At 41.9% G+C, this 21213-nt stretch overlaps 1 protein-coding gene across 2 annotated transcripts in view; it reads left to right on the top strand.

Moving 5' to 3' along the window:
* Positions 1-21213, top strand: part of LOC115146085 (syntaxin-binding protein 6-like) — a 101394-nt gene that overhangs the window by 12969 nt on the left and 67212 nt on the right. For both annotated transcript variants that reach the window (XM_029687882.2, XM_029687883.2), the window contains one exon: positions 4007-4223. In XM_029687882.2, the coding sequence (XP_029543742.1) occupies positions 4070-4223 (154 nt within the window). In that variant the 5' untranslated portion in view covers positions 4007-4069. The remainder of the gene's footprint in view (positions 1-4006; positions 4224-21213) is intronic.

Below are 21213 nucleotides of genomic sequence, written 5' to 3'. Positions count from 1 at the left end.
TTTTGTGACGGACAGTTATATTTTTGTATCACCAGTGCACCACCTCTGTGTGTGTCTGGCTGAGACAATGATTAAACTCCATAGTTCCCTGGAGAGCATTTGGACACAATTAAACGCTATTGTTTATGACTGCCTCCTCCATTAATGTAACCACATTTGCACTGCCTCAGCACTGCTTTCTCTGACACGATCAGCAAAGCACATTGTGTTTGTGGACCTGGGTGTTTCGTCTCATTCTATGAGGAGCTGACAGTTTATAATGTGAACAAAGTTACATTTAAAATATGTATTTCAAATAATGTCAAATGTGATGACTGTTCAATGGCAATGAGATGTTTCTGAGATGTTTCCTAACTGCAGCAGATGTTGGAGGGAACATTGCCTGTGTAATATTAAGAGATGTCGATATTTGCACCACTCCACAGAAACGATGGCCTGTCTTCCATATTGGAGGCGGTCACTCATTCTGTCATTACATTCTTTTATAGGGCCATTTATTTTGGGGAGTAGAATGTTTCTGAAATGAGATTGGAGTGGTTTTTCTGATGCTGGGGACTGGAAAAGCACAGAGCAGTCGGATGTAATGGCCATTTTTATTTGATTTCTTCCGGGACTGATCTCACTGCTTTCGTAATGTGATTTCTGGGTATGTGATTTCTTCTGACATGTAACAAAGACATTGTTTCTACCAGTGTGTCTTTTCCTCCCTTCATTATAAGAATAATTCTGTGATATTGGCTGGAGTGATTGATTTAGGATAGAATGCTCTGGAGAAAGTTTGCATTGACAATGCATGATTTATGTGAAAGTGAGAGCTACAGGTAACTGCCAAAATAATGGAAACACTTAAGTAAATGAGGGATACAAAGTATATTGAAAGCAGGTGCTTCCAGACAGGTGTAGTTCCTGAGTTAATCAAGCAATTAGCATCCTATCGTGCTTAGGGTCAATTGTAAAAATGCTGGGCAGGGAATTCTTTTGGCTACAATGGCTATGCCCCAACAAGATGACAATGCCCCCATCCACAGGGTACGAGTGGTCACTGAATGGTTTGATGAGCATGAACATAATGTCAACCATATGCCATGACTGACTCAGTCACCACATCTCAACCCAATTGAACACTTATGGGAGATTCTGGAAGAATGTGAAGATGTATTTTTTTGCTTCTGGAAGAATGTGAAGATGTATTTTTTTGCACCTACAGAGTTTTAAAACAGCCTATCACTCGGATGTTGTTGCATTAAATCAATGCATGCGCAAGCACTCTCACAGTCTTTCTCAATTAGATTCAAATTGCATCCAAAATAGATAATCCTGTTCAAGATTGATATATGCATATATAGATGTCCTAGCTTACCTCTTTCAGGTAATACATTCAATGCAGCCTTCTATTTAGCTAATTAATGATGGGTTATGCATAATAAGCTTCTAACTTATAGCCTCTGTCTCTTGTGCAATATGCACACACCTGTGCTCCTCTGGCCTCTCTCCTTAAAAAAAGCTCCTTAGCTCTTGGGGTCCCATGCAAGAAAAGCTAGACTAGAATAGTTTGCTGGACTTTGTGTATTTCTCATAGCAATAGACTATTCAAAGAGGGGTGTAAGCTGTTTGCTGACTGTTAATTACAGCAGACAATAGAACTCACGGGTCATTTGAAAGAAGAGAGAACTGTCGATGGCGGTAGGCTATAGCATTTATTTATTCAGACATATAACAATTCAATCTTCGTGAAAGCCGTCTGAATCTAATTATATAGTCCTATTATACAAGCATGTCATTAGAATAATGAAGATGAGGACAACGTAACTTAACTGTTGTGAGGAAAGAATGAAGCAACAATAGAAAGAGGTAGGCTATAACATTAGGGGAAATATGATAAAATTATGTATATGAGTCAGCCTCCTACTAATACAAATAGGCCCTATTATATTTTAAAATCAAATTCTCTAGCCTATACTTCTAACTTTGTAGGCCGTATGTAATGCACCAGAATCCACATGTGATGCACCAGAGTTCTGTCCCAGCTTCATCATGAGTTGAAGGAGGTGCATAATTCCAGTCCATGTAATACAGTTCACACTCAAAAAGATTAGCCTACTGGAGCTTGTTTCATTTATTTACCCAAGAGAGCATATAGCTAGCTACATCTATGGGCTTTATGTTTTTATGACGTGCGTAAAGCATATCTGGCCTATAAATCATATAAAGCCTATAAATCATATGTATTGGATAATGACACAATCATTTAGTTTTTGGGGGGCTTGGGTTCATAAAATGTACAGTGGGGCAAAAAAGTATTTAGTCAGCCACCAATTGCAAGTTCTCCTACTTAAAAAGATGAGGCCTGTAATTTTCATCATAGGTACACTTCAACTATGACAGACAAAATGAGAGAAAAAATCCAGAAAATCACATTGTAGGATTTTTAATGAATTTATTTGTAAATTATGGTGGAAAATAAGTATTTGGTCACCTACAAACAAGCAAGATTTCTGTCTCTCACAGACCTGTAACTTCTTCTTTAAGAGGCTCCTCTGTCCTCCACTCGTTACCTGTATTAATGGCACCTGTTTGAACTTGTTATCAGTATAAAAGACACCTGTCCACAACCTCAAACAGTCACACTCCACTATGGCCAAGACCAAAGAGCTGTCAAAGGACACTAGAAACAAAATTGTAGACCTGCACCAGGCTGGAAAGACTGAATCTGCAATAGGTAAGCAGCTTGGTTTGAAGAAATCAACTGTGGGAGCAATTATTAGGATATGGAAGACATACAAGACCACTGATAATCTCCCTCGATCTGGGGCTCCATGCAAGATCTCACCCCGTGGGGTCAAAATGATCACAAGAACGGTGAGCAGTGCCAGACGTGTACTGGCTTAAGCAGGGGGACATGTCCAGGCCCTTCTGAAGTTTGCTAGAGAGCATTTGGATGATCCAGAAGAAGATTGGGAGAGTGTCATATGGTCAGATGAAACCAAAATAGAACTTTTTGGTAAAAACTCAATTCGTCATGTTTGGAGGACAAAGAATGCTGAGTTGCATCCAAAGAACACCATACCTACTGTGAAGCATGGGGGTGGAAACATCATGCTTTGGGGCTGTTTTTCTGCAAAGGGACCAGGATGACTGATCCGTGTAAAGGAAAGAATGAATGGGGCCATGTATCGTGAGATTTTGAATGAAAACCTCCTTCCATCAGCAAGGGCATTGAAGATTAAACGTGGCTGGGTCTTTCAGCATGACAATGATCCCAAACACACCACCCGGGCAACGAAGGAGTGGCTTCGTAAGAAGCATTTCAAGGTCCTGGAGTGGCCTAGCCAGTCTCCAGATCTCAACCCCATAGAAAATCTTTGGAGGGAGTTGAATGTCCGTGTTGTCCAGCAACAGCCCCAAAACATCACTGTTCTAGAGGAGATTTGCATGGAGGAATGGGCCAAAATACCAGCAACGGTGTGTGAAAACCTTGTGAAGACTTACAGAAAATGTTTGACCTCTGTCATTGCCAACAAAGGGTATATAACAAAGTATTGAGAAACTTTCGTTATTGACCAAATACTTATTTTCCACCATAATTTGCAAATAAATTCATTAAAAATCCTACAATGTGATTTTCTGGATTTTTTTTTATTCTTCTCATTTTGTCTGTCATAGTTGAAGTGTATCTGTGATGAAAATTACAGGCCTCATCTTTTTAAGTGGGAGGACTTACACAATTGGTGGCTGACTAAATACTTTTTTGTCCCACTGTATATAATGTATAGCTTATGAGGCTCAGGAAGCATCAGGCTTGATTTAAAAAAATATATTTATATGCTTCATATTGTTTTGAATTACACTTCTGGTTTTTGCAGGAAATACCGGGCTACCCGGGAGAAAAGAGGTTTATTCTCAGGATGCAACATTTGTAAAATACTGGGAAAATATTAAACCCTATAACCTAACCCCTTCCACCAAAGTAACACTCACCAATGATCTTAACTCTTTCCATCCACAGAGGAGAGCTGACGAACTCCTCCATCTACCCTCTCTCTCTCTGCGACTCTCCCCCTCCCCCAAGATGAGTGCCAAGTCAGCCATCAACAAGGCGGTGTTCACGCCCCACGATGAGAAGATGCTTGCAGCCGTGCAGGTGAAGAGGAGGACCAAGAAGAAGATCCCCTTCCTGGCTACTGGAGGACAGGGAGACTACATGACCTTCATCTGCCTCTCAGGTACTACAACCCTCATTTTTCATTTATTTTGTCTTTCCTCTTTTTACCTCCTATCCTTTCCTAGTTTTTTTCTCTCGTTGTTTTGCCGTTCCTCTCTTTACAGTATTGTGTTCCTTTCCTCTCTTCATATCTGTGAGTGCTGGGGCTTCTGGGGCTCCTGTGCTGATGACTACTCCAGACTGACAGGTTTCCCTGTAGCATTGTCTGTGGCATGTGGCTATAATGTCCCTGCTATTGACAGGTTTCTTGATGGCAGTGGTGTGTGTTTGTTTATTTGTATGTGTGTGTGTGTGTGTGTGTGTGTGTGTGTGTGTGTGTGTGTGGTGGACTGACTAGAGGGGGCTGTACTGCATCTGATCCAACGTGTGCCCAGAGTGATCCTCACTGTCAGTGTTATCAGCCTGGACTTGAGGTAACATGCTAGAGAGAGACCACAGCCACATTGAAACACACGTCCCCTTCAATTCACCTTCTAATACGCTCTCTGAAGAGCCTGTTTACTGCTGTAAACCTTAACCTTGAAGGCCAAAACTACCTCGCTGGTGCCACCGTGTTAAGACTCAATGTAGTCTTCCAGTAGGTAATTACAACATGGTGCAATATGACAGTTGACACTCTTTTTACCCTGATGTCTGTAGTACTGTACAGCACTCTTCTTCACCATTTCCCTATTGGTCAGATTATTATTATTTTTTAAATTCTTGGGCACCTTTTTCTTAGATCTTAAAGCACCTACAAATTCGTAACGTGTTGTACGAAGTGGATTTGTAACATATACGAATTGCAAGAAGAAAAATAAATATTGATATATGCAGCCATGCAATCTCCACAGGTAAACATTGGCAGTAGAATGGACTTACTGAAGAGCTCAGTGACTTTTACAACAAGTCAGTCACATTTCTGCTCTGCTAGAGCTGTCCTGGTCAACTGTAAGTGCTGTTATTGTGAAGTGGAAACGTCTAGGAGCAACAATGGCTGAGCCGCGAAGTGGTAGGCCACACAAGCTCACAGAACGGGGCCGCTGATTGCTGAAAATCGTCTGTCCTCAGTTGCAACACTCACTACCGCGTTCCAAAGTTCCTCTGGAAGCAACGTCAGCACAAGAACTGGCCAAGCAGCCGCACACAAGCCTAAGATCACCATGAGCAATGCTAAGTGTCAGCTGGAGTGGTGTAAAGCTCGCCACAGTTGGACTCTAGAGCAGTGGAAACACGTTCTCTTGAGTGATGAATCACACTTAACCATCTGGCAGTCCGACGGACGAATCTGGGTTTGGTGGATGCCAGGAGAACGCTACCTGCCCGACTGCATAGTGCCAACTGTAAAGTTTGGCGGAGGAGGAATAATGGTCTGGGGCTGGAGTTTGGGTAAAGCCCTTTTTTTAGCATGACTATGCCCCTGTGCACAAAGCGAGGTCCATACAGAAATGGTTTGTCGAGATATGTGTGTAAGAACCTTGACTGGCCTGTACAGAGCCCTGACCTCAACCCCATTGAACACCCTCGGAATGAATCGCCCAACATCAGTGCCCAACCTCACTAATGCTCTTGTGGCTAAATGGATGCAAATCCCCTCAGCAATGTTCCAACATCGAGTGGAAGAAATAAGACATTTTGGCTTGTGAACACTACTTTCAAAACTACTGGCTGAAATGATTCAAAACCTCTATAGCGTCGCTTTAAATATCACTGTAAATTTGTGATGCAAAGACTGTTGGTGGAATTTGTTGGATGGGGAAGAAGAATCCTCCGTTTGCCCCACTGACTGCTATAATGTGAATAGATGCACATTCACAATTCGATTCTGGGTTCCTTGTACATGTAGCTAGGTCTACTACTACATCTTGTAAGGGTTGTGCTTTGTGGAGCAGCACAGATCCTGTCCCTCTATATGGCTCATCAGCTTGTAGGAGCTGTACACATTCACTACCGACTAGGCAATTATTTTCCATGGAGGGCCACATAAGAATATATTTTTGCCATCGGGTGCCAGGATCATATTACGGGACTATACGTCATGTGTATGACTGTGTTGACAGATATATCTACTGTAAATCACATCCAGATATGCTACTTATTTTACTTTTTTAACATGCACATATATAAACCACACCCATGTTCTGATTTTTGTTGGTAATTTCATTATTAAACATGCAATGAACTACACGGAGGGAAATGTACACTGTGCATTCAGCACCACTGACAGAACTCTTGTTATTGGGTATGAACAAAAACACCAAGAGAGCTGACCCAAACAGTACAAACATCTTCTGGGCATGACTCTTAATCTTTGGAAAGTTTTTTTCATCAAGAGATGCATAGAACCTCGTCAGTGACATTGTTTTAAATAGTTCTCCATTCACTGCATCAGACTGACAATCGATAAGCTCAAGTTGCAGGTCAGTGGGAGCGTTGTCCACATTGAAGGTGAAAGGAGAGGAAACCAACAGCTGGTCATTTTCCAAGACTTTGAAATCCTCAACGACGAGGAAACTCACTGTTCAAAGCACGCAGCAGCGACGTATACTTCTCCCGCTGGTCACCTAATAGGGAACAGACTAGTCGTGTCGGAAGGTGGGTGAGATTGTTGGCTTCTACTTGGCTGGTCAGGAGGATTCATTTTCCCTTGAAGGTTTTGACAAGGCTGATCAGGCTGATCAGTTCATTCATGGGGGCCATGATGTCCACGGTGAAGGCAAAATTAGCCAACCATTCTTTATCTTGCAGTTGATACTCGGCAATCTACGACTTCAGATTGGCGCTCCACCAACGTTCAGTCAATAAAATAAACTAACATAACTCAAGTAGCAGATATAGGATAGGTAGAAAGAGTGTGGCCTTTTCTATAATCGACGACAGGCTGGAGGTAAAGGCTGGAGGTAAAATGTATGACAATGTAATGAGACAGACATTTTTTACATAATGCAGGTTTCTCCGATCAAATAGCCTAAATGGACTTTATGGATTGGAGAAGGAGTTTCACCCCATTGTCCTGATCAATGGTTTCATGTTTGTATCTGTAAAAAAAAATTGGACAAGTTCATCATAGCAAAAAATAAAATACTTCTGCTTTTCCAGCTGTGTAAACACATTGCAAATAGACTCACGATAACTCCTGATAAGGTTGGGTAGCTGATATTCAGTGCTTAAATAGCCAACTTTATTAGTCACAGGTATCAGGACTAATTAAGCCAGTGCAATGGCCTGTTTTACAAACAGTCGGGTTACCACGTGGATGGCATTCATCAGCTGACTCTTGGTCGACCACATTTATGATTTTTTTTTTTTTGTCATTGACAGCCATACTTCTGTGCGTGCTTGTGTGTGTGTATGTGGGAAAACCTCAAGGATGAGTTGACAATCCCATGACTGCTGCTCCAGTGGTACAGAACAGTAGGCAGTGAGGCCCATCGAAATACAGAGGCACTTTTATTATGTAAGAAGCTATTGACACGCCTTTGGTACAGTAAGGCTACTGTGTTGACATGGCCACCATACTGACCTAGGATCAGTGAGCCCAGAGCGCTCTACTGTACTTCACTTTCTCTGGCCACTGAATGTAGTGTACTGCTACAGCCAGTGACCCCAGGCAAGATGGATGCCGTTCAGATCGGTCCAGTCAGTCCATTACCGGTATAGTTCCCTACCGCATGTCTTTACTCAAGCAGAGAGTAGAGCATCCTTTCATTCAGACTATGCGAGAGGTCTCTCAAAGAACATTGTCATGAATGGTCTCGTTACGTTTGCACACAATGCACTTTATCATGACACATAACCGTTATTGAATATATGTCACCAAGTAGCCTGATTTTAATTTATTGGTGCTCAATGCACAGTGAAATTAAATTACTGCCAATGTTGGTCTTGACAAGGTGTTCTTTACAAATCAATTCACGCTCAAGGCCATGATTTTGTACAATTGACTTCTAGCAACAAGAAAGCTAAAAGTTTAAAGGTGTGTGTTTTGTTCACTGAGTGGGAGTTTAGTGGGTGTGAATTGGATGGATGTTCTGTTGTTCTCAGGGAGATGTGCGGTCGGTGCATTCTTCACTGAACCCTATAGGCCTGGACAAGATGCTGCGACAGCACTTTTCCTTGTTGTCTTTCACTTCTGTCTCGGCAGGAACCACACGAACGCTCGCTGACTTGACTGTTTGGCCAGGAGGGCCATAACTAGCTAGTGAGTCAGTGTACTCTGGGATCATCAAGTAGAATAGTGTTACTTAAATGACTCCACTACAGGGCATTTCCTGGAGCATTATTTTCCTAAAATCAATGGGCTGGCTATTAAAATGTACTATCGCTGCACTGTTAGTGTTATAGGAATGTATTAAACAGGGTGTAATGTATACACTGTTGGATTAATGTCTGGAAACTCTTGCACTGCTTTTTATAAAATGGGGTTGAATTGGTGGAAATGTAGTCAGACATTGGAAGGAAGTTGGGACATAAACAGTGGTACGGTGGATGCTGTTGTTGCTGTGTGTGTGCTCTATACGCTTGTATAAAAGGACATTGATCTCTGTCACTCACTCACACAAACACACACACACACACCTAAAGGATAGTGCATCAGGGCTTCGTACTCCGTATGAGAGAGAAGGAAAGTGCTGGCGCAGTGCCAGGAACCCAGGCAGGGCCAAGTCATTGGGATCAGACTTTGATCGCTGTGTTCCCATGTTTGTCTCTCTCCAGTACTGAATCTCAGGGCTTTTACACTGGGCAGGACAGCTAAACAAGTGTTGAAGACTATATTGACAAAGTACAGTATAAAGAAAGGGTAAACCAGCACCTTTGCAGTTTTGGATGTTCTTGTATCGTTTGTCTGTCTGTGTGTCGGAGGCTGGTCAGGGCTTAAGGGAGTTTAGAGCAGGAAATGAGGAGCAGGCAGTGATATGGAGCTGTTCCTGTCTGATCAATACACAGCAAGACCCTGCCATGTCACACTAACAAATCTGTGTTTTATGTGCAGGTGATGAGTGTGTGTTTGTATGCTAAGTGCTTATGCAGGTGTACGTTTGTGTGTGGGAGCACATGTTTTTTTATGCATGACGTGCTTGTGTGTTCACCCTGGTGTGGATGACCATGGTTGCAGGTGTAAAGGGTCTCTGTGTGCGTGTGTGTCTCTCTCTGTGTGTGTCGACATTCCAGCAGCCCATCTCCCTGTAGGTATATGTGAACCTGAGACCTACTCCACCAAGCACAGACGGCCTGACAAACATGAACGAATTGATCTCTCAAACTTGAATTGGGACCAGGGATCTGTCACTGATTTTATGAACGTTAGCCGCCTCCCCCTTCACCTTCATAGATGTATTATGTAGGGAGATGGATTGGTGTGTAGCCCCACAGGCATATTTGTAGACTAAGCTTCTTAGCTGTAGGTAAGTCAAGAAAAGCTGTCTGAACTTAGTTATCAAGTCTGAATCACAGCAGAAATCCTCCCCACCATGATTATGTATTCACATGTGGTTTTGCAGAGAGGTCAGTGTAACCCACACGGTCCAGATGGAACGAGGATAGATGCATATTTATTTAGAGAGATAGATGGAAAGCATTGACACCATCTGCGCTACAAGATGGATGACAGTGCTTTCAAAGGCAGGTATCCATCAGGGAAAGGTTACACGGAATCTCTCAGCACTTCAAAGTCTCATATAGTTAACTTAAGAAATATTGGATCATTGTACTTCTCCTCTCTCCTCTGCAACTCTCCCCCAGGTCGTTGCTGTATGAAAGTGTTTTCAGGCATCTTACCTCGTGAAAATAGTCGTGATGAGAAAGTCAAAGTTGGATTTACATTTCTTTGCCAGGATTTGAAAAAAGTTCCAGAGTGTTTAGCTTGAAATGAAGTCACAATGTTCTCAAAGTCTTGACAAATAAGTGTTTGTGGAGGTGTGACTTGGTTGGTCTGGTCTTGGTTTTGAGGAATGTTCTGTATTCTTCTCAAGGCTGATGATGCAGTAAGCCACTGCAGATTGATGCGGCACTTTGCTTTCAGTATTTAGAGTGGAGAGAAATGGTGCAGGACTCCCTCAGCCACATCAGCAGGATGGTATCTGTGTAGGACTGTATGTGCCTATGTGTGTGGGCAAGCTAGGCTTGGGCGGTATACCGTATACTGGGGTATTTGGAAAAAGCCATAGGATGGTTTCTCAATACTGTAAATACCTTCAAAGAAATAGTTTGGAAGTTTTTCAATAGATTTGAATATTTGTAGCTACTTTCTTAAGTTAATACCTGCAGTCAACTTGTGCAATATGTTAGATGAAGCATATTGCGTTCTTCATTTCACCTGTCACATTGTGAAGCTTAGCGTAGTTCCCCAGAACAGTCACGTGTTCGTAAATGGCACAATGGGAGGAAGCAGGAGCCGGTGAGTCTATAGTGTTCTATAACTATTGGAGAGTCTCCGTTGTGCGGTGCACATGAAGTGATGAAGTTACACTTATATGCAATTCACTACTAACATCAGATATCTTATGGCGTTCTGCTCTAAGTCAAAGAGCTCTGGATGAGTTATTTTTTTCCTGTGCTTCTTATTAGCGTTTTTTCCTCCATTCTTCTCCCCTCTGCTCAGTGTACGCGTGCTGCTCTTCCTTTGGGAAAAAAAATCTCATTCCCTTTCGCTTGTAAATGTCCACACTCACTGAAAATGACACTGGGTAGCTACTAGCTATGCTTGGATAACTTTATGAGCTGGATTTGCCTGTCTGTAATTAGTTTGTTTGTTTGTTGTAGCTTAATTGTTTTAGAACAGTGTCGATGTGATTTCACAAAGGCCTTTTCTTGTGTTTTTAGTACCCCCTTGTGTGCTATACCGGTAATACCGTAAATCCTGGGATGAGTGAAGGACGGTATGATATGAAAATCTGGATACCGCCCAAGCTTAGTGTGTGCCAATGCCAGTAACTGGGTCTGTAGTTAGATTTGTATGCACCAGTGGTTGCCAACCTTTTTTTGAACAGTTGCACAACTTGATGGGATATAACATTCTGTGGCACACCTAAAACTTCCCTATGAATGTATATAGTGGTAATGACCTCCATTTCATCTGATCCATACTGCAAACCTACTATTTTCTGTGACAAAATTCCATGTCACGTTTATACACTACATGACCAAAATGTCACAAGGGGCAAGAAGGTAGAGACAACAATACATCACACAAAGCAGCCACAACTCTCAATAAGACTGTCCACGATTGAGTCTTTGAATGAAGAGATTGAGATAAAACTGTTCAGTTTGAGTGTTTGTTGCACTTTGTTTCCAGTCGCTAGCTGCAGCAAACTGAAAAGAGGAGCGATCCAGGGATGTGTGTGCTTTGGGGACCTTTAACAGAATGTGACTGGCAGAACGGGTGTTGTATGTGGAGGATGAGGACTGCAGTAGATATCTCAGATAGGGGGGAGTGAGACCTAAGAGGGTTTTATAAATAAGCATCAACCAGTAGGTGTTGTGACGAGAATACAGAGAGAACCAGTTTACAGAGGAGTATAGAGTGCAGTTATGTGTCCTGTAAGGAGCATTGGTGGCAAATCTGATGGCCGAATGATTAAAAAAAACATCTAGCCACTCAAGAGCACCCTTATCTGCCGATCTCTATAAATGATGTCTCCGTAATCTAGCATGGGTAGAATCGTCATCTGAATCTGGGTTAGTTTGGCATTTATATAAACTCCTCCATTACAGCTCTAGCCACTTGGCAGCCCAGTGACTTTACTGTGGTCATTTCTTTGGCTGTGTAGAAGTAATATGTTTTTGTTTAGCAGTAGGGATCCCCATCTCTTTATGACTGGAACTCTGATAGTTGAGGAGAAGAGGAGGTGGTGTGTTATTTAGATTTGTTTCTTTTTACATTCCTCTCTCCTCCCCACCTTGCCCTTTGGCTGCTACCTCTCCTCAGCTCCTGATTTAAGGCTGCACAGAGCCTGTGAGGGTCTCTTCTCACACTGGAGGGGAACAGAGGAGAGGGGAGAGGTGGAAGGGGGATATTTGGACAAGGAGTTAGTGCTTTGAGTTCCCTCCAAGATTTTAAATCTATAATGGGGCAGACTTTTATTGAATATCTATGCATCAGACAAATTATCTGGAGATGGCATACTGCTATATATTTGAGTTAGTGTGCCAATGTTGTGTACTTGTGTGGTGTAATGGATCAGAGCTAATAAGCTTATGTTTACAAAATGTGGAATTCTTGATGCCATGAAGATGTTTGTTATTTGTCTTCACTGCAGTGGAAAACTCTGCATGTTTTCTTGTAGATGCCACAAAATGAATTGTATATGTTTTATTGCACCCAAATCTGAGTGAGGCTTTTAACAGCTTGGCTCAAGGCCAAAGAAGAATATGTTCACAATCTTCTCCATGAGACCAGTAAACAAGCTCCTGGGGCGGCAGATAGCCTAGTGGTTAGAGCGTTTTGGCCGAATCCCCGAGCTGACAAGGGAAAACTGTCGTTCTGCCCCTGAGCAAGGCAGCAACTGTTCCCTGGGCGCCGAAGACGTGAATGTCGATTAAGGCAGCCTGCCGCACCTCTGATTTTAGAGGGGTTGGGTTAAATGCGGAAGACACGTTTTAGGTGAATACATTGTTGGACAACTGACTAGGTATCCCCCTTTCCCTCATGTCCTGTAGCTTTGGAGTGCTCACCAATGCCCATGTTTGACTTACAGTAACAACAACAAGTGGGGTCGGCTGGTTCCAAACTCTTAACATGTAGCAGAGGATGCATCTGACGGAGGCGTTTGGAACCTGACAAACTCGAGTTTGGATGTCTCTTCTCTGCTGAGAGATGTAGTTACTTTCTAAATGATTGAAAGTCATGGTGGTTAATGTTTCACAGCTTGTGTTGAGCTGATGCTCTTAGGGGACAACGGCGCAGAGGATAACAATGAGGTGATTGGATAGTTAGATACACAAGGGCAACCGCTCAGCCAACGTGCTGTATCATGACCAGAGTTGAACCAAAGGTACATTTCCTCTTTGCATTTGAAACTGACATAGCCGTCCTCAGGATGTTTTCGGCTGTTGTTTGGTGGTACCAGAGCATCATCTGTGAGGTGTGCAATGGGTTAAAATAAATTGACAGCATTGAAAATGTAGGGAGGGTGAAAAGAAAAACAAAGTCCTATACAAAGTCTCTGTAGTGGCTGTTGTAAAAGGCAGCCATGCATATAATTGGCCAATGCCCTGTACTTGTCAAACGGAAAGCCTTCATGACTTAACACTTAATAACCTGCTTTATTTACAGCTTCTCAGTGACTTCCAACCACTTTCTACTTCAGCAGTATTAAACTGCCTCAGAGATGTTTGGAAAAATAATGGTTTGAGAATTAAGGCTGGCCCAAAGATGGAAAAATATTTACCACATTTTTTGACCACATTTTAATATTTTATTAATTCATACTTTGATTAGTTCATATTAATATTGTAGAGCAAAGTATCTAGTGCTACGTGAGACTGTTGTAGAATGTAATCATAGTGACCCTTTCCCTCTAGAGTCCACTCAAAATAAGCCCACAAAACCAATATCTTATTTAAAACCTTTGATCAGACCCATTGTTTTGACATTTTTGCCTAAAATGACATACCCATATCCAACTGCCTGTAGCTCAGGACCTGAAGCAAGGATATGTATATTCTTGATACCATTTGAAAGGAAACACTTTTTAAGTTCGTGGAAATGTGAAATTAATGTAGGAGAATGTAACACATTAGATCTGGTAAAAGATGATACAAAAAAAACATGATTTTATTTTCCATCTTTGAAATGCTAGAGAAAGGCCTTTAATATAATATTGCAGTTTAGGTGCAATTTAGATTTTGCACACTAAATGGCAGCAGTGTGTGTGTGCAAAGTTTCAGATTGATCCAGTGAAGCATTGCAATACTGAACAATATTTTGTATAAAGTCTGCCCAAATGTGCCGAATTGGTCAATTGATACATTTTCAAGTGCATAACTATAGAGAACATATATTTTGTATTACCATATCTTTAAAAAAAAATATTTGCCACACTCCTAGGAATGTCATACATGATGGATCATTCGCATATACTCTAACTGTCACACATCTAAATGGCTGTGCGGGTTGGGTGTAGAGCCAGAGACGGCAGCGCTTAAAACTGTACATTTGTAGATTTTTATCAAACTATGCTACATTCTATTTCTGGGATCCTCAGGGTGACAAATCAGAGCAACATTACTGAATGTAAGTACATTATTTAACTTCAGAGGTGAATTGTACACTCTCCTCAAACAATAGCATGGTATCTTTTCATTGTAATAGCTACTGTAAATTGGACAGTGCAGTTAGATTTGCCCAAATTTAAGCTTTCTGCCCAAGTAAGACATGTCTATGTCCTGGGATGTTTTCTGTTACTTACAACATCATGCTAATCACATTAGCGCATGTTAGCTTAACCGTCCCAGTATAGGGACACCGATCCTGTAGAGGTTTTAAAGTTTCCCTGCTCTTGATTTGGTCTTTCTAAAAAAACTAAAAAACAACAGGAGACCACAGCCATGCAGTCTGAATGGTTTGGGTCTGGTTCATTCATTTGTCTGGTATGTTTAGTGACAATTCCATGCTCCTGCAGGATAGGAGGATGTCTGTGGAGAGGGAGTTTTCCAGGGACTTACCATCTGATAGGCCTTACTGGGAAAATAGGCTTCGAGATGTGGAAAACATGAGTGGTGTGGTTTACCCAAACGCTTTTAATAGGTCTTTGGTTTTTACAAAATCCTGACCAATTGAGGAGAGAATATATATATATATATATATGTTACATATCAAATATTGATCCAGATTTCGGTATTGTGTAGCCTTCAGAGTTGGCTATATGGTAAAGGACAACGCCATGACTTCTACCGTTCCAAACTAAACTTATTTTTGACTGTACTACATAGTGTAAGCATTAACACATTTTCAATTTATTTCCAGTAGGAGCAGAAATGTCATTGAGGCAGCAGCTCAAGTTCCCCCTGTTGTTTTCAAATAGGTTTATCATTTTAAGCCATGCTGTGCATGAATATGCCATGCTAGGAACAATGCAAAACAAAGACTGTGGATTCAGCTCACAGTAAATCACAAAGTTTGCCCTATCTCAGGATGTTACATGAGCCAAATGCTTATTCCACAACTCTTAATTCCACACACACTCATACATGGCTCTCAATCTTCCCAAGCGGCGGTGGGAGTGTAATTTGTGCCGTGGACTGATATACACCCCCCGTCCAACAGAGGGGTGCCATCCGAGACCCCCAGTGCTGCATAAATAAAACATGGAGAGAGACGCCATCATGAATTAGTCACAACCTCTGGATGATTATGGCTCCCGGTGCTGTCACTGTCTTTCCCTCTCTTTGGGATCGCTCCAGGGCTCGTGTTTCTCAGTGCCTCCTGCCTGTTTTAGAGAAGCCTCTGTTGCTTTCGGATGCTCCCAGTTGAGGCAGATCTAGTTTCCGCCACGCAATGAGATCTCAGATTGAGCTGTCTGTCACACTACAGAGGCAGTAGACAGGAGGCTACTATCTCCCTACAAAAATCTGTGTCTATCTGGTACAAAGGCCTCAGGAATATATACATTTCACTTACCCACAGAGAAGCCCTTTTGTAGTGATATTGTGCTCTTGTCTTACTAGGCAAAAGTGGCAGGGTGTTTTCTGATGTAGTACTCCTCTCAGTATCAGCATCTTCACCCCACTGGTTTCCCCATGAGGGAATAACGTCATCGGAAACTAGAATGATTGATTTGAAATGAAGTTTCTTCATGATACACTAAGAATGACTAAATGGAATTCAGCCTAATGCTTTCCTTTCTTTCAGTGAGGGTTTTTCCCCTTTACACTCTCTGCCGTTTGCACTGCAACCAAAGTCCGCTGAACCAGTCCCACGAGTATGGTCTCCTAGTGCCTCTGAATATAGATTACATTGGGGGGGAAACTACCCTATCTGTCTTAACAAAATGTTGCTTAGGGTTGTTGTCAACCTAAGCCAATTCCTCAGGACAATGAATTGGCTCATTGGCAGCTTGTAACTTATTGTCAGTGTCAGAGAATTATCGATCAGCTTTTTGCAGAACAGTCTGCACTTTTCTCTTTCTCAAAAGCAAATATTTGTTCTGCTCTCTCTCCGGCCTTGTGGGTTGGTAACGGGGAATAACAAATACAATGCTCCTTTACCCTGGCACATAAATAAAGATACACTTTTGGAGACTTCAGATTAGTGGCGTTGTCTCGTTACTCATTTCCATTTTCACACATCACGCTGTATTCCTCTTGCCTGTCGCATTTTATCTTTGGCACTTGATCCATTTGCTCCCACTCTACAGCAGGAGCAGCATTTGCCCCTAAAGTAATTTTGGATTAATGACATTCCTCAAACTCATAGGTCGTTGATTCCTGTCCATTTTATTACCCTAAACTGCCAAAGGAGTTTCTCAGCCGCAATCCCTCAACGTAGTCTTGCAGTATGCTCAGTCTGCCTATACACATTCATCTTATTGCATGGAGGGAGAATGGTCTTCAGGAGTCCACTTCCCTTCACTGCATATTCATTGAAGATTATTTCTGAAAGGGGGGCGATTTTAAGTGAATGCTGCACGTTTATTGCTTTCATTTGTCATGAATAATCCACACTTTCACACGGGTGACATACTCAATGAGGAATGCACATAGCATCTAGCCGAAGGGCCTGTGTAAATGTAGCAAACACACTTTCATATACAGTGCCTTCAGAGGATTCACACCCCTCAACCTTTCCCACATTTTTGTTACAGACCGAAATTAAAACTGATTCAATTGAGATTTTGTGCCACTGGCCTATAACGTCAAAGTGGAATTATATATATTTTTATACATTTTTACAAATGTATTGAAATGGAATGCTGAAATGTCTTGAGTCAGTAAGTATGCAACCCCTTTGTTATGGCAAGACTAAGTTCAGGAGTACAAATTTAACCAGTGTTTTAAAATTATTTTTGAATGACTACCTCACCTCTGTACCCCACACATGCAATGATCGGTAAGGTCCCTCAGTCAGCAGTGAGTTTTAAACAGACTCAACCACAAAGACCAGTGAGGTTTCCCAAGGCCTCGCAAAGAAGGGCACCTATTGGTAGATGGGTAAATTTTATTTAAAAAGCAGACATTGAATATCCCTTTGAGAATGGTGAAGTTATTAATTACGCTTTGGATGGTGTATCAATACACCCAGTCACTAAAAATAAAGGCGTCCTTCCTAGCTCAGATGCCGGAGAGTAAGGAAACCGCTCAGGGATTTCACCATGAGGCAAAAGGTGACCTTTAACCATTTTAAAGTTTAATGGCAGTGATAGGAGAAAGCTGAGGTTGGATCAACAACATTGTAGTTACTCCACAATACAAACTTAAATGACAGAGTGAAAAAAGGGAAGCCGGTACAGAATACAAATATTCCAAAACATGCATCCTGTTTGCAATAAGGCACTAGAGTAAAACTGCAAACATTTTTGGCAAATGATCTTGTCCTGAATAGAAAGTGTTGTGTTGGATTTGCCCCAAACATATCACTGTGTACCACTCTTCATATTTTCAAGCATAGTGGTGACTGCATCATCTTATGGGCATGGTGGTCATCGGCAAGGATCAGGGCGTTTTTGGGGGATAAAAATAAATGGAATAGAGCTAAGCACAGGCAAAATCCTAGAGGAAAAACCTGGTTCAAACAGACACTGGGAGATGAACTCACCTTTCAGCAGGACAATTACTTAAAACACAAGGCCAAATATGCACTGGAGTTGTTTACCAAGGCGACGTTGAATGTTCTGGAGTGGTGTTACAGTTCACTTAAATCGGCTTGAAAATGTATTGCAAGACTTGAACATGGCTGTCTAGCAATGATCAACAACCAACTAGACTGAGCTTGAATAATTTAAAAAATGATCATGTGTACAATCCAGGTGTGCAAAGCTCTTAGAGACCTAACCAGAAATACTCAACTGTAATTGCTGCTAAAGGGGATTCTAACATGACTCCGGGGTGTGAATACTTATGTAAATTATATTTCTGTATATAATTTGTGACTCGTTTCAGGAAACTAGGCTTATGTCTCGGGTCACTGCGTCATAGGAGAGCCATTTGAACGTAAACTGTTTTGGGGCAGAAATGCCTTCTGGAACATGTGAACTTTCATGTGCCTTGATAACAGACTTGTATGCCATCTATAAATATGAATAAAATTGTTAAATTACGAGCCTAGTTGGTTTACCCACAGCAAAAACAGCAACCTTCCCGCTAGCCATGATTGACTGAGCTAATGAGTGGGCTGGGCATACCAAGAGATGAGTTTGGTTTGGTCTGCCATATAGCACGCATCTATTTGAGATGGTTAGTATGTGCACTGTAAGTAATCCTGTCTAATGCTGCTTTAAAAAAATGTTTTATCGTTAAGTGTTGCAGACCGAGTTTTGAAATCAGTGGAATTTTAGTATGATAGCTAAGGAGATGGAGAGAAACACCTGTATCTGGATTACATCTTCAAATTAAGGGCAACTATGGCCTCTGTGACAGGGAGAGGCGTCCATCAATGATGTATACGGGTAAGATCCTCTAGTTTACTACATTTTACGATATTACACGTTTCTAATTTTGTTTTCAGTTCAAGTTAGTGTACTGTTGGCTAGCTAACGTTACGTGTATGGTCTTATTATTCCTATCTATGTAGTTTGGTATTGGTATTTTATTAGGATCCCCATTAGCTGTTGCAAAAGCAGCAGCTACTCTTCCTGGGGTCCACACAAAACACTAAACATAATACAGAATGACATGATACTACAGAACATCAATAGACAAGAACAGCTCAAGGACAGAACTACATACATTTAAATAAGGCACACCTAGCTTACATATCAATGCATACAGACAAACTATCTAGTCAAATAAGGGAGAGGCATTGTGACATGAGGTGTTGCCTTATCTGTTTTTTGAAACCAGGTTTGCGGTTTATTTGAGCAATATGAGAAGGAAGTTCCATGCAATAAGAGCTTTATATAATACTGTACGCTTTCTTGAATTTGTTCTGGATTTAGGGACTGTGGAAAAGACCCCTGGTGGCATGTCTAGTGGGACAAGTGTGTGTGTCAGAGCTGTGTGTAAGTTGACTATGCAAACAATTGAGGAATTTCAACACAATGTTTCTTCTGAAAAGTGGTGACACGGTCCGTCTCTCCTCAACTCTTAGCCAAGAGAGACTGGCATGCATAATATTTATATCAGCCCTCTGATTACAATGAATGTGCCACTCTGTTCTGGGCCAGCTGCAGCTTAACTAGGTCTTTCCTTGCAGCACTGGACCACACAATTGGACAATAATCAAGATTAGGCAGAACTTGCTTTTTGGAGTGGTGTCAAAAAAGCAGAGCATGTTGTGGCGAAATCTGCACGGAGCCTTCACCGTGCACTGCCACTTTAAGAGCGCATGAGCAGTAAGGAAGGAGCTCATTCAGCTCTTTGGGGAGGAGCTCTTGGGTGGCGCGACAGTTTGATTGTGTATGCTGTGCTGCAGAAGTTTTGTTTGTTTTCAGCGTTTGTAGTTTATAAAGTATTTAACTCAATCATCGGTGTGATCACTTTAGATCGTGGTTGTTTTTGTTTGGGACTGCGCCCGTTATGGATCGCATGGATTAGTAGCAACATTGTTGCGAAGCTTTAACATACAAACCATCGGACAGTCAGACAGTACACCGGCAGGCCTGAAGACCACAGCTAAGATTTTTATTTTTCTCTCTCTCTTTCTCTTCCCAGTGCTTTACCCTGCAACAGACTCTCTATTTTTCAAATGCACTTCCCATTGAAGTTCATTAGAGCTGGACTATTATTGCCCTGCCAGAAGTATTTGGGTGGACATTTTAGTTAAAAGGGAGGTTGCTTGCAAGTTATGCATTGTTATGTGAACTGTATTGAGGTGTACTAATGACATGTGGCCGAGAAGATTGTGGACATTTTTAAGGCCTTTGTTGTGTCTATGAACACCCCCCACATTCATACCCTCTGCACTCCTCCACTGGACGATAATACATATTATTGCAAATCCTCTGTCGATGACTGGGTTCTTTCTTGTATGAAGTTGCTGTTAAATTGCTCTGCCATTATTAGTATTAGTATTATTGTATGAGGTATTCTTGTTGGGGTTACCCCTGTGCTGTGATGTGGGTTTTATATGGGGTGTATTCTCTTTTCTCTCCACTGGCTAGCTGGTAAATAGGCTACACTCTAGGCCAGTGGTCACCAAACTACGGCCCGCGGGCCGGATACGGCCCGTCAGCACATTTGGCCCGGCCCTCTGAACAATACCAGAGACGCTATCGAATTTTTTTCCTATTTGGCCTCCAGAAAAAAAATCCTAGGCCCGGCCCTGTCAAAGAGAGAACGGAATAATGGCAAAGGTTAGGTAAGAGAAAAATTGATTCAGAATGCAGGGTATTTAACCTGCAGTGGACAAACAATTTTTTTTTTGTTCAATGCAAAGAAAAGGCTGTTTGTCTCATCTGTCAAGAGACTGTGGCGGTATTCAAAGAATACAATCTTCGCCGACACTATGAATCCCGTCACAAAGACAAGTACGATAGCTTGCAAGGCCAAATACGAGCAGACAAACTCTCAAAGCTAAAAAGTGGACTACTATCTCAGCAGAATACATTTGTACGCCAAGCTCAGCTGAACCAGGCATCCGTTCGGGCCAGCTTTCGGGTTGCTAAACTGATAGCAAGAAGCGGTAAGCCTTTCACTGACGGAGAGTTTGTTAAGAAATGTATGGATGCTGTCGCGGAGGAGGTGTGTCCCGAGAAGAAAGATGCATTTAATGCCGTAAGTCTGTCGGCGAGTACAATCACCAGACGCGTTGAAGAAATCGGGAGTAATGTATATGCCCAGCTGCAGCAGAAGACGAAAGAATTTGACTTTTTTTTCATTAGCACTGGATGAGAGCACGGACGTGCAAGACACAGCGC

Source organism: Oncorhynchus nerka, linkage group LG18 (genome assembly GCF_034236695.1).
Source record: "Oncorhynchus nerka isolate Pitt River linkage group LG18, Oner_Uvic_2.0, whole genome shotgun sequence".
Taxonomy (NCBI): Eukaryota; Metazoa; Chordata; class Actinopteri; order Salmoniformes; family Salmonidae; genus Oncorhynchus; species Oncorhynchus nerka.
The sequence above is the reverse complement of the archived record's forward strand: the minus strand, read 5'-3'. Positions and strand labels throughout refer to the sequence as shown.